This window comes from Microcaecilia unicolor, chromosome 7 (assembly GCF_901765095.1).
Source record: "Microcaecilia unicolor chromosome 7, aMicUni1.1, whole genome shotgun sequence".
In the NCBI taxonomy this organism is placed as follows: Eukaryota; Metazoa; Chordata; class Amphibia; order Gymnophiona; family Siphonopidae; genus Microcaecilia; species Microcaecilia unicolor.
In genome coordinates, this window is record NC_044037.1 from 28,749,667 (window position 1) to 28,764,211 (window position 14,545).

The window sequence follows — 14,545 nt, forward strand, 5'->3', positions numbered from 1 at the left end:
AGTGGATCATCTTCTCCTCATTAGCTATCTGCCCCATATAGGAATTTGCAACATGGTATTACAATGGTGTCAGTCATATTTGCAGGATAGATTCTACCAGGTGCTCTAGGATACAGAATAGTCTCCCATTTTTTTCTCATCCAAGTGGAGTGAACCAAGGGTCTTTGCTTGCACCTATCTTACTTAATATCTTTATGACACCACTGGCAGCTTTGATCCAATTGTTGGGACTGATCCCTTATATTTCTCCATATACTGAAAAGACGAGTCTGACCACAGTGGTCCATGCCATGATTATTATTATTATTTGTTACATTTGTATCCCACATTTCCCCACCTATTTGTAGGCTCAATGTGGCTTACATAGTACCGGAGAGGCGTTTCCAGACTCCGGTGAGAACAAATACAAAGTGGTGTTGTGGTAAGATAAAGTTCACGTGGCATGTGTTATGTTCATTAAGTACTTTAGTTTTGTTGTGTTGCAGATATCAGGCGTTTATGTTGGATCGGCACCCGGGGCGGATTGCCCCCACCGCCCTCCCCTTGGTACGCCACTGAATGGAGGTAGTGCATGCAAACAGATCTCTTGCATATTCATTGGGGAAAGCCTGAAAACCTGACTGGACTGCAGCCCTCAAGGACCCAGGTTGGACACTCCTGCTCCAGAGGTTAAAAAAAAAAAAAAAAAAGGATCAGGAGTGCTTGGCCAGAAGGCAACTTTCTACAGCCAATTCATTCTCATTTTGCTGCTGTGTGAGAAACAAGATCTTCAAAATGATGCCTCTGCCAGAGCAGATGCTGCTAGACAGGTAGGAACTGAGACTATGCTGTTGTGGTAGGTAGCAGGACAACCCTTACCCACGGCATATTCAGTCCCCAATAGCTCTAGTTCCTTAGATTAGTGCATGATTTAATAAGTGTACTTAGGCCAATTGCCTCTGAGAGACTTCAAGAAAAGGCAAACTCAAGCTTTGACCTTAGAGAAATGAGTAACTAAGGTGGGGCAGTATTAGGAAGTTCAGGCTGCAGCAGGGAGGACCTGTCACTTCTTAGTTATATTACATACATATTAGATGACGGCAGAGAAAGACCTGCACGGTCCATCCATTCTGCCCAACAAGATAAACTCATGTGTGCTACTTTTTGTGTGTACCTTACTACTACTACTTAACATTTCTAGAGCGCTACTAGGGTTACGCAGCGCTGTACAATTTAACAAAGAGAGACAGTCCCTGCTCAAAGAGCTTACAATCTAATAGACAAGTGAACGGTCGGTCCGATAGGGGCAGTCAAATTGGGGCAGTCTGGATTCACTGAACGGTAAGGGTTAGGTGCCGAACGCAACATTGAAGAGGTGGGCTTTAAGCAAAGACTTGAAGATGGGCAGGGAGGGGGCTTGGCGTAAGGGCTCAGGAAGGTTGTTCCAAGCATAGGGTGAGGCGAGGCAGAATGAGCGGAGCCTGGAGTTGGCGGTGGTGGAGAAGGGTACTGAGAGGAGGGATTTATCCTGTGAACGGAGGTTACGGGTGGGAACGTAAGGGGAGATGAGGGTAGAAAGATAGTGATTTGTATCTGCCATTTTCAGGGCGCAGACCGTAGAAGTCTTGCCCAGCACTAGCCCCGCCTCCCCCCCACCGGCTCTGGTGCTCTAACTACTAGACCACTCCTCCACAATAACTAAGCACTCCCTAAAAGCTTAATTGCAGTATTTTGCAACATCTGCAGCCACCTGAGCTGACAACCAGGTAGACCCAAATATACTATGTTGCCATAATCCACACTGCCTCCACATTCATGTGTGCATGCTCTGCATTTGTTGCACTAGGCCTGACGTAGTCAGATGTGAGAGTTAAGGAGGTGATAAAAACAGGCTCTAATTGCAATTCTCTCATCAGCTGATCATCTGGAACTTTGCATTTGATGTGCTAACAGTGTAAATTTATATTAACTTGCATTAAAGATATTTTTAATGTACTGTACAGTAGGTTCTTCCAGTGTTTAGCACTGGGATGAGTTCCAGGTTTTTTTGTGAAAAATCACATCCTGGTTTCTTGTGGTACAAGGTTAAAGAACTCAGAGGTCCTTTTACTATGTCACAGTATAAAGTGGCTTTGGGGCATCCTTACGCGGGTTTTTCCTGCGTGCTAAGGTCAGCCATTTTACTGCTGTGGTAAAAATGATTTTCCATTTCTCCTATTAATGCCCATGTACTAATGTTGCTGTTAAAACGGTTACCACATTAGCACTCTAGTCTGTAGGTGATAAGGCTCATGTGTTAATCCTGTGGTAATGGAGCTGCCCTAATTAATTAGCGCAGAAATACCCACTCTGCCCCCAAAACATGCTCCTCTGTGAGAAAAATACAAAACATTTTTTTTAGCGTGTGCAGATGAGGAACTTACCACAGGACACCTGGCCTAGTCCTTACAGCAGCTTAGTAAAAGGATCACTTGATGGCACAGATGGAGATTTTGCTGTACATTTGCATTAAAATATGTTTGCAAAACAGTCTCTCAGACTACGCTTCCCCTTTACTGTTTTCTCAGGGTTTTGGTTTTTTTTTTCATCCTCCCATCCTGCTTCTTACAACCTGTTACCCCAATGATTTTTTTGCAGTAGTAGTTCACTCATATTTTCACTCATTTTCTAAACTGGAGGGGGGGGGGGGACATTATTCTCCCTCTCCAGTCCTTAAATCACAAAGATGGCCCTTCAAGTTAACTGAGGGGGCACAAAGTTAAAACTTCACCTATGGCGCTTTTGGCTCAAAAGTAAATGCGGGTAGTAGAGGTCATGATCACCATAATTAGCGCCTGTATTTACCTGCGCAGAATGTTCAGAGGCTCAGAGCGCAGGAACGAGCACACAGATGAACAATGCAAGTAGCATGCTAATGTACTCAAGCTCAAAACAAAACTACCTTATCGCTGCAAAAGGTCGAAGCAGGGACAGAGAAAGTACCTGTATATAATAAATGGAAAGGTAGTATATCAAATCCATGACACCCCTCTACCCCCAAATAGTCTGCTATTGAGACAGACATGGGAAGCAACTGCTTGCCCTGGGATTTGTAGTATGGAGTGTTGGCCACAATTTGGGTTTTTGCCAGGTGCTTGTGACCTGGCTTGGCCACTGTTTGGAAAACAGGATACTGGGCTAGATGGACCATTGGTCTGACCCAGTATGACTGCTCTCTTATGTTCTAACCCTTGTGCGCAGCCCTTTTTCAGATGGTTCTCTAAATATGAAACCAACTGAGAAATGATACGATCCCCTGTGTGAAAAGCATGGAATCTCAACTAAAATAAGAGGGGATAGCGAGAAGTGATGCTTAAACCCATTAGAAGGTACTTGGTGTTGAAAGCCACACAGTCTCAATTCTACATAATAGGCAGAAATCATGCTGATACACACCTAGCACTTTCAGTAATGGATTCTTGAAGCCATAAGAAAACTACATAATTAATTTGCTCAATGATAGTTTGATAGTTCAGACCAATTATTTAAAGGATATATGTGCACATTTCAACACTGCTGGTAAGGATCTGGTCCTTAATGATAAATTAATAATCCAAAAAGTTATATTTTTTTTCTCCAAAAAAGCACAGGAACTTCTCACACTGCGTACCTGTTCTAAGCCACATCCTAAACCTGGTTATGCAGCTTTATCTTGACAAATGCTGCTAGCTTTAAAAAAAATGTTTTGTGTGTGAATCATCGCTGCCAGATGATGTGGTAACAGTGGTTAGCGTATCTGGGTTTAAAAATGTTTAGACAAGTTCCTGGAGGAAAAGTCCATAGTCTGTTATTGAGATGGACATGGGGGAAGCCACTGCTTGCCCTGGGATTGGTAGCATGGAATGTTGCTACTAATTGGGTTTCTGCCAGGTACTTGTGACCTGGATTGGCCACTGTTGGAAGCAGGATACTGGGCTGGATGGACTCAGTATGGCTGTTCTTATCATTTGCATGCATTATCTGTATACTGGCCCATCCTTCAGATTTCTCTGATTTTGGTGGTATTAACTGTGAAACCCTGGCGTTCTTACATCCTGAAAGGCTACAGGACTTTGCATGGATGTAGCACAGAAATAATCCTCCACGGGGAGGAAGTGACGTCACCGGGCAGCATGGACACCTGAAAAGCTAGCTCCGGTGGCCTCGCGGCAAAAACGATCGCGTTCGCGATCCAAAGCTAAGCTGGAAAGCTAAAATTGACGGCAGCACTAAAGCGGGAACTCGTACCACGAAAGCGCATGAATTTTCGCCGAACTGTGGCTGATCTTTCAAGGTTTGCATTCGCCGGAGGCGCGACCCCGATAAAAAACAAAATGGCCGACGCACGGAAAAATAAAGAATTGACAGAGAAAGCAAAACCCCAGGAGCCAACGCTGGAACAGCGATCGGTAACAGAACTCACAGAAGAAGAGCAGCCCAGCCTGCAATTATGCCTGCAAAACATCAGCGCTGACCTCAAGGCACTGCGAGCTGAGGTAGCTAAGTTGGGCACAGACTTGCGCGACGAGATAAGAGAGCTGGGAGTGCGGCTAGAGGACACGGAGGCCCAAGTGGAAGCCCACAGCGAGGCCCTTGGCTCGATGGACCAACATATCACTGAACTCCGGAGCGAACAGCAAATATTACAAGATAAACTGGAAGATCTGGAGAATCGGGGACGCCGCAACAATTTGAGATTTCGAGGCCTACCGGACACACCTCTATACCAGGACAGTGAGCAAGTAGTACAAAAAATAATACAAGAACTGTTCACACAGAACGGGGCCAATATGGAACCTGAGGCAGTGCAATTGGAGAGGGCACACCGGGCACTGGGACCGGTAAGAAGTAATAGACCCAAAGATATCATTGCCTGCTTCAGTAGCTACAAACTAAAGGAACAAATACTGAAACTGATGCGACAAACTTCAGACTTTAAATGGGATTCCTACCATGTTGAAATATATCAGGACCTGGCAGCGGTGACGCTGAGAAGGAGAGGGGACTTGCGGCCATTCACGAGATATCTTAGAGAGCAGAAGATCCAGTACAGATGGCGGCACCCCTTCGCTTTGGTATTCTACAAAGATGGCAAACAACATCAGATTCAGTCTCTTTTGGAAGCCAGAGCAGTATGCCCGGAGTCCGCAGATGAGAGTGACAGGCGGGAGGCCAGTTCAGGAGCAAGACCAAACTCCCGCTCCCTCCCACCAAAATGGCAACGAGTGGGAAACGGCCGGAAAAGACTACAACGACAACAATCGGCCTCAAAGATCACCTGACGAGGCACAAACTTTATATTCGGGAAAGTTATTACCTTTAAAATTGTTGCTGGATGTTGAAAATGTTGAGCAGAATTCCAGCTTTTGGACAAGAGGTAGTTATGATGTGTTTTTGTTGTGGGGCCCCGGGGCAGGGCCAGCTGTTCCTTCCTCTCTGAATAGGCACCCATAGAGATTCTGTTTGGGATGCCTAAAATGTATGGGGGAAAGTGGGGAGGGGGGGGGAGTACAGGGGGGAGTAATGAGAAATAGAAGCAAACCATGTATGTCTCTAGCAGCAAATAGGACACAAGTTATGAATAAAGTAAAAGCGCTGAAGCAGGGAGGATGGATGTATAGTAAGAGGTGATGGGAGATATTAAATGCATGTCACTCAATGTCCGAGGGCTGAATATACCTAGGAAACGGCAGTTACTGTTCCGGGAATTGAGGCGGCTTGGGGTAGATATAGGGATGATACAAGAAACCCATTTAAAGCCCAGACATGAATATCTATGTGCTAATAAGAAATACCCTCTCATATATTTCGCCTCCAATATAGATAATACGAAAAGCAAAGGGGTCCTGATAGCATTCTGTAGTGGCAAGAATTGGGAGGTACAAAAGGTTATCAAGGATAAGAATGGGAGATATCTGTTAATTGTTTTAACAATGGGGGGGAAGACCTACACACTGGTGAACATATATTGCCCTAACACTAAGCAGGGAGACTTCCTCTCGGATCTAGATCAGATACTGCTACGGCATTTGGAGGGTTCTCTCCTGATAGGTGGTGATTTCAACCTCACTCTGCATCCACTACTAGATAATACGACACGTAATGCGAACTACGCTAAACAAGACAGGCGACACCTCCACGAGTTTATAACACGATGGCAACTTATAGATTTATGGCGAAGGGACAATCCATCCCAGCGAGCTTATACATATTTTTCCACAGTGCATCAGTCCTCTTCTAGAATAGACCTATGGATGGGGGACGCATCTCTGTTAGGGGTGGTGGGGGAACACACTATACTACCTCATACATGGTCGGACCACTCTCCGGTGCTATTAACAATCAAGGGGTTAGACCCTAATAAAACAAAACGGCAGTGGCGCTTGGACGATGCTTTATTGGCGGATCCATCTAATATTTCCCAGATAGAATCGGCCATCCAGGATTATATCCTGTTCAATGATAATGGTGAGGTCTCCCCAACTGTGCTATGGGAGGGCTTTAAAGCAGTAATAAGGGGACATCTGATCGCACTGCGGGCAAGGAGATGGAAGGAGAGATGTGCTAGAGAAAAGGAATTACGCCAACAACTCCTACAGACGGAGACACTGTTGCAAGAAGGAATAGATCAAAATCCGCTGAAACTGAGGGGGCAGGCACACAAAATCCGAACTCAGATACATGAACTGGAACTAGCAGATCTGGCAGAAAAACTACAGAGGGTACGCCAACAACATTTTGAATTTGGTAACAAACCTAGCAGACTACTAGCCCATAAACTGGCCCAACATGCTAGCAGAACCTTGATAGGGGGCCTACGGGATGCAGGGGGAGTGGTGCACTCAGAACCCGAGTTTCTAGATGCAGCCTTTAGTGGATATTATAAGACCTTATATAGTGATACAACAAGCTGTGCAACTGAAGAGATTAGTAATTATCTGGAGGGCGTGGAGCTCCCGCGGCTCCCCGACATAGCAAATCAGGTACTGGGGGAACCCATAACACAAGAAGAGATAGAACAGACGATTCATGGGCTCTCTGTGCATAAAGCTCCAGGGCCAGATGGCTTTACAAATAAATTTTATAAAACTTTTCAAAAACAATTGGTCCCTCTGCTGCTCCGGGTGTTTAACTCTTTGGATAGGGCCACGGGCATCCCACCTACATGGAATCTGGCTACAATCACGGTTCTCCCTAAACAAGGCAAAGATCCCCAGCTGTGTAGCTCCTACAGGCCTATCTCTTTGTTGGGAGTAGATTATAAAATATTTTCCAAAATTATGGCCACTAGGCTCCAGAAATACCTCCCACAGCTTATACATGAAGACCAGGCGGGCTTTGTATGCGAGCGCCAGACCTTTGACAACATTAGGAGAGCGCTACAGGTTATTCAGGGGGCCCAAATACTTACATCTCCCCTTTGTATTTTGTCCTTAGATGCAGAAAAGGCCTTTGATCGGGTCGGCTGGTCATTTCTCTTCGCAGTGCTTGAGAAGTTTGGGGTGGGGGGACGGTACGTGGAATGGCTGTCACTTATATATGAGAATCCGAGGGCAGCGGTGCGGATCAATGGGACATTAACTAACTCCTTTCCCCTGCAGAGGGGCACCAGACAGGGTTGTGCACTGTCGCCACTTCTGTTTGCCCTAGTAATGGAACCCCTGGCATCGAGGATTAGAGCACATGAGAGAATAAGGGGTCTTATTGGGGGGGGTATTGAGACGAAAATTCTATTGTTTGCAGACGATGTCCTACTTCTGTTAAAGGACCCCCTGGTTGCATTCCCCGCTTTGGAGGAAGAAATACAGGCATATAGGGCGGTGTCCGGCTTTAAAATTAACTTTACCAAATCCGAAGCACTTGATATAAACTTACCTGACACAGTCCTGGAAACATTGAAGACACAATTCCCATATAGGTGGGCTAAAAAGTTTGTCAAATATCTTGGGGTCAGTTTACCACGCCGAATGGAGGAGGTATTTGAATATAACTTTCCAAGTAAGGTGCGAGAGCTCTTTAGGGACCTAGAGCGTTGGGAGGGATTGACACTATCCTGGGTGGGTAGAATTAACGCTGTCAAGATGATGATGCTCCCGAAGCTGCTGTACCTATTCACAGCCCTCCCAATCGAAATACCAGCTGCCTTTTTCAGAGGCTTACAGGGCAGGGTGTTCTCATTTATATGGAAGAAGAGACCACCATGGGTAAAGCGAGAGATGATGTATCAATTTAGAGATCGGGGAGGCATGGGGGTTCCCCAATTCCAGATGTATCAGACTGCAGCCCACTTACGAATTTTAGCAATCTGGCTTCAGAATACAGGGAAACTCTGGACAGAGGTAGAACAAAGCTGGTTGGAGCCCTACCCACTTCGTGCAATACCATGGTTACCTAACCCCACACTCTGGGCATTAATTAAAAGAAGTCCCCTTCTCCTGCAGTGGCCATTAACAATTTGGTACAAGGTTAGGAAGCAGTTTTTTCCAGAGCGTAAATATTTCAAACATACATTTCTCAGATTCGCCCCCCAATTTGGGCCGGGTAGATCAGATAAAGTATATAAGGAATGGGAAGATTGGGGACTCTGTGAATTAGGACAAATGTGTGAGGAGGGTGCGGTCCCACCCTACTCGGAACTATGCCAAATACACGGGCTCTCTCCCTTGCAATCCTTTTATTATTATCAAGTACAGCACTTTATCAAAAATAAAGCAAGGGAGGAGCTGGAGCTAGCCGAGACACAGCTAGAGATAGGGATGACAAAAGGGGGGAACAGGGGGGGCATCTCAAGAATATATAAGGCTTTGTTGGCCCGAGAAGATCCCGTAGAATATTACATACATAAATGGGAGGTGGCAATAGGGACAACATATGATCCCGCACTGTGGGGAAGGGCTCTCAAATCCTTGCTTAGGGTATCGATCTCTAGTGCTATGATAGAAAATGGGCATAAGATGTTGTACGGTTGGTACTATACCCCAAGCCGCCTGGCCAGGATGTTTGGGACAGGTTCCTCCCAATGCTGGCGGGACTGTGGAGAGGAAGGTGATATGTACCATATATGGTGGTCCTGTGTATATGCATCTAGATTCTGGATGAAAATAGTGGACTTTGTAAATTTAGTGACGACCGCACAATACCAGCTGAAAGCGGAACACTGTCTACTTCACCTTAAACCACCAGTGATTCCGTCACACGTCCACCAGTTTGCCACTCAGGTGTTTGTGGCGGGCAGGCTGGTGCTGGCGGCATCCTGGAAAAAACCTAGCCTACCGGACATTTCAGTGGTGCTGGAAAAACTGAACTACATCCACTTAATGTCTAAGCTGACAGCGATGAGTAAAGGGCGCTTAGCCCAACATAGGAAGATATGGGAACAATACAACACTTGGTCCGCAACAGCAGCGCAGTAACAGAGACTTCAGGACTGTTAAAGGGACAATGGGGGGGGGGGGGGAGGGGAGAGGGGAGGGGGGATCTACAGGAGGTAGTTATGATAGGACCATTTACTGTAATATGCAACTGTTCTTCAAGATATCCTGTTATATGACAGAAAAGTCTTAAATTTTGTTTTGTATGGTTCTGAAAATTATATAAATAAAAAACTTAAAAAAAAAAAAGAAATAATCCTCCACAGCTCAAAATGGTATGATTCGTAGCGGGGCTGTCATAACCCCCAGAGGCTGGGTAAGGGGAAAGGGGAGTGATGTCAGACTCGCACGGGAATTTGAACGCCTAATCTACCCAAAGTGCACAGATCACTCCTGGGAAGATATTCTCTTAGGCTTCAACAGTTGGTGTCACAGACCTTGCAGCTGTCTGTGTGATGCTGCGTCCAGTTTGCTTGACCTGATCTTTCAGCCAATTTGCTGTAGCTTTCTTCAGGCTGCAACGGTCCAGCAAACTCCCCCCCCCCTCGAGGAGCTCCAAGGATCACTGCGGGGAAGACTGGATGGGCTGTTTTGATCTTATAGCTGCTGCAATATTCTATGTTCAAACTGTAGAATTTTAATCAAAGTCATCAATTGGAATGTAATGTACAAGTAAGACCCCGGAAAGGTTTCTCAATTGATTCAGGTTGCCCCTCAAAGGGCTCTTGACTATGGACGGAGAATTTGTGGGTAACAGCCAGCTTTTTTATGCAGCAGAGCAGGAGAAATCCCCTCATTACCAACCCTTGTCCTTTGGTCAGTTATCCCAGCGGTTGACATGCAGAACACGCACAGAGAAAGAGGCCCACGCTTGAGGATGGGGGGTGTCTACTGTGAACATGTTCTTGAAGTTGTGAACTTGGGGATGAGGCTAACATCGGTGGTTCATTTCTTAAAACACAGGGGCAGCAGCTTTCATTTCTATCCTAGCTGTGTTGGGGAATCGAGAAAGCATATTTTCAAAGCACTTTGGGAGGCTAAGTTCCATAGGGTTCTATGGAACTTTGGGAGGCTTTCAGGCTCATTTTCAAAGCACTTAGCCTCCCAAAGTTCCATAGAAACCTATGGAACTTAGCCTCCCAAAGTGCTTTGAAAATATGCCTCTAAGTGCTTTGAAAATGAGCTTGTTGGGCTCTAGTCGGATGGAATCATTCTGAACATCTATATCAATAAGCATGATGTAAAGAAAGGAGATCTTTCTGTGGAGCAAAGACAATGGGATTTAACCCTGTTGCAAGCAGCAGAACAAATGTAGGAAAAGAAACTTTTAATATTTTGTCATCTTTGCTCGGTATCTATCAAGTGAAATAAGTTTCAGACCCACTCATATTCTTCACAGTAGTTTTAAAAGGCAAAACGTGCCAGTTCATTAGATACATAGTAAACAGTATCCCCCCCCCTCCCTTCTCTCATTTGTTAGGAATTTTATTAAAAAACAAATTTCACTCTAATTTCAGCACAAATAATAAGTTAAAAAAAGCCATTGTAATGGCATAGTTGTTAGTAAGCACAAAAACACTGAGCAGCTGCACTGCTTTGAACAAAACCATTAAGACCAGCGCTAATCGAAATAGACTTTTGCAAGCATACAGGGAAAGGGGATTTGATCATGATACCACCTTTCTGTGCTGGTACTGTCCCCTAATGGGCTCACAATCCTAAGTGGTATATTGTACCTGAGCCAACGGAGGGTTGAGTGACTTGCCCAGGGTCCCAGGGAGCTGCAGTGGGAATTGAACCCAGTTCACCAGGATGATGGATCAAAGCCTGCTGCACTGAGGACTGGGCTGCTCCTCCACTCCATGACCATTATCCCCCCCCCCCAAGTGGGAATCTAACCCACAACCCTTGTAAAGGGGTACCACAGCCCTACTCCCAACTGCACAAATACACACACAAAGAGAAAAAGCAAAATCTTAAGCAAAGATCATGGAACAACCAAAATAAAATGAATACAACTAAAATCAAAGTAGCTGGCCAAAGACAGTATCTTGCAAAAGGTTGATCAAGTTTGTTTAGAGCTGTTGAGCTTCCTTAAGGATATTTACTGCTGGCTTTGTCCTGAGAAAAGGATGTATCTTCTTTTAGCAGATTTTGCTATTGGCAGGCTCTCCTCTTACTTCCTCTTTCGAACATTTTGTACATTGACAAGTCCCCAAAAAGGAAGAAGGCTTAAAATATTGTCGTGCCCCCTCCCCCACCCTAAGAACTTTTCTGCACGATATCCTATCCACCCCGAATTTTCAGAGACATGAAGATCCAGACTGGCTCCTACATGCCAGAATCTTCTTGATGAAGATTTGAAAGAAGATGACAGTCAGGAGACACCCTACACCCAGCCTTGGTGCTGATCACTCTCCCAAGTCACCAGAGACGGAGAACGGCCAGCGCGCGGCCCACGATAGTGCGTAGGGTTGTGGGCGGCCCGGAGCCACGGGGACAGTTATTGTTGTTGCTGTTGAGGGTTGCCAGGGTGACGCTCCGCCCCCGCGGAACAGGCTCCTCCTTCTCTGGGGCACCAGCCAGCTCACGGAGCTCCGGGGGCGCGTCAGCCCGCAGGTACTGCCAGGCCTGCCGCCCGCTGTGGTCCCGCCGGTGCACGTCGGCTCCAAAGGCTCCGATCAGCAGCTTGAGCAGCAAGTCGTGGCCCTGCATGGCGGCCAGGTGCAGTGGGGTGAGGCCCCCGCGGGCCGGCGCGTTCACGTCCAGGGCCCGGCCGCAGCTCTGGGCGAAGGCGAGCAGGCGGATCAGGTCCTCGTGGCGGCCGTGTTTGGCGATCCAGTGCACGGCCGAGTAGCCGGTGACGAAATCCCGCCGAGAGAGCAGGCTGGGGTCGGCGCGGAGCCGCTCCTCCAGCGCCTCGTAGTTGCCCTCGGCCGCCGTCAGCATCCACTCGTGCTCGGCAGGGTCCAGGGCCAGCCAGGCGGCTCCCTCCTCCTCCTCCTCCTTCCCCGGGGCCGCCGCCATCCAGAGCCCAGCCAGAGGCAGCGTTCCCCCGGCATAGCTCAGCAGGCTCTCCCGCAGCCCCCGCCGCCTCAGGCTCACGCTGCCCAGGAGAGAGGAGCTGCGATCGGCCGGCTCTGCGCCGCCCTCCCCCTGCTCCCGGCACCATCGCGTCGCCCCCCGCTGGCCCTCCCGGAGGGTCAGGCTCTTGGCTAGGGGTCGCCTGGGGCTGCGGCTGCCGGTCGCTCCGCTTCCCGAGTTGGGGGATCTGGGTGCCGCGGAGCCGGAGGCCACCTGTGCCATGTGCTGCCCTCAGGGGCCCTGGCTGCGCCCCCTCCTGGCCGGTGCAGACATGGCTCCTCCGAGAACGCTTCCTGCAAGGAGCAAAGGGGAACTGTTAGCGCCCAGCTACAACATTCAAAGCAAAAGAGAGAACTAGTTTGTATTTTGGTTTTTATTTTGCAATTCTTTTACCTTTCAAAAGAAAGATCGGAGAATAGCAGTTACGGGTTTGTTTTTTTTTGTTCTCCCTTGAAATGATCAGCTCTGTAACTGTTTATACGCCAATTCCGTTCTGCTCCAGTTCTTAAAAAGAAAAAGAAGACTAATGTAAGTGTAAAAAAATTGCAGAACTAGAGCGAGCCCTTGATTGCTTCCCCCTTCCCGATCGTTTACCTGCTTCTTTCTTTCTTCCTTCCTTCACCTGTCGCACCAGGACGGCTTCTTCTTCTTCCTCCTCCGGACTCGCCAACCCAACCCCACAAGGGCACCTACTGGACTGAAAGTGACCAAACTCCTCCTCCTCCTGGAAAGCTCTTCGGCTTCTCTTCCGCTTTTCTTGTTGCCATTCGTGGGCTATTGGCTAGAGACGTCTTTAGGAGACCAACAACAGCGCCGTCCCCCCCCCCCCCCCTGTCTGTTCACCGGGTGGGAAAGTGAAGAAGGCGAGACCCACCCGTGATTTGGGAGGTAGGACGGAGTCTGCACCCGGTGGTCTGCTCGGCAGCATCTTACGAACGACACCGAAACGGTAGAGGAAACAGTGTAGCATGAACTCAAGACACTGCAGGGCAGGATTAAGCTATAGGCAAAACAGACAAACGTACTGGGGGGGAAGCTGTCAAATGTACTATTTCAGCAATTCCGAAGACAATTTTTTTTTTTGCCTTCTTAAGTGGAAAGAGGACTCGGAGGGATGGGCCAGAGTCACCACCACTGCTTGTAAAAGGGAGAGAATGTAGGATTGAGCTACTACTGAGTAAGGCATGAGTTACAGACCAGTTGCTTTCAGGTAGGTTAGGTATTTTCCTGTTCCCAGAGGGCTTACAATCCAGGAGGCTGATTCTCAAAAGTTCATGGTAGAGGTAAACTACTGCCAGCAGAAAAATTACCATGGCATGCTCAAAATAACGAGTGTGCAAATTAATGCTGCTTTAAAATTGTGGCAAATCTGCAGCTCAGCACAAGTATGTCAACTTTCCTGTCAGTGCCTGAGCGGTGATTGGCTCAGGCACTGGTAGGAAAGTTCACATTATAAAAAAAAAAGCATGCCATGGCAAGCTAGCCCCTTATCCCCAATGTATCAGCCCCTGAACCCAACATTTCTTCCTGTCCTTCCCCCACAAACATATCCCTGCTGGTCTAATGAACCATCCATCTAAGTAGTGGCACTGTCCCCCCAAATTTTACAGCATACCCTAGTGGTCTTGTGGCTCCCCTTCCCTGTCTCAGAATAGCCTGGTTGTCCAGTGGTCTCCCCCCCCAAACCAGGCCGGACCCCCTGTCACAAGTCACTCCCTGGGTGATCTACTGGAGGCTCATCCCCTATCCTCCATACCTTTTGTAGAAAGCAGGAACAATGCCCACTCTCTCCTGATTCTCTGGACTGCCATCTTCAAAAAAGGTGGCATCCCATGCAGTGGGTGGAGCCTATCTACCATATAAGGGTGTTTCTTCCTTATATGGAAGTTCCACCCAGTACATTGCAGGATGTATGGGGCGGGGCACTTCCATTTTGAGTGGAGATCCACAGGAGTGTAATCGTCATCTCTGCTGACTCCAGAATGAGGCTTGGAATGCATTGAGAGGCAATTGGAGCACCAGAATGAAGCTTGGAACGTATGGAGAGACGCAGTTGGAGCACAGAATTTGGGGCGGCCCTACCGTTAGGCCAC

At 47.5% G+C, this 14,545-nt stretch overlaps 1 protein-coding gene across 2 annotated transcripts; it reads right to left on the reverse strand.

Moving 5' to 3' along the window:
• Positions 1-11,193: 11,193 nt before the first annotated feature.
• SOWAHD (sosondowah ankyrin repeat domain family member D) lies at positions 11,194-13,149 on the reverse strand. 2 transcript variants are annotated; one of them, XM_030210390.1, is made up of 3 exons: positions 13,047-13,149; positions 12,846-12,956; positions 11,194-12,745 (listed from the first exon to the last, which is right to left on the reverse strand). In XM_030210390.1, the coding sequence occupies exon 3, from the start codon at positions 12,672-12,674 to the stop codon at positions 11,793-11,795; it is 882 nt and encodes a 293-aa protein (XP_030066250.1). In that variant the 5' UTR covers positions 12,675-12,745; positions 12,846-12,956; positions 13,047-13,149; the 3' UTR covers positions 11,194-11,792. The 2 variants fall into 2 exon arrangements, with proteins under 2 accessions (XP_030066250.1, XP_030066251.1); XM_030210391.1 differs by having other exon boundaries at positions 12,846-12,975.
• Positions 13,150-14,545: the final 1,396 nt, after the last annotated feature.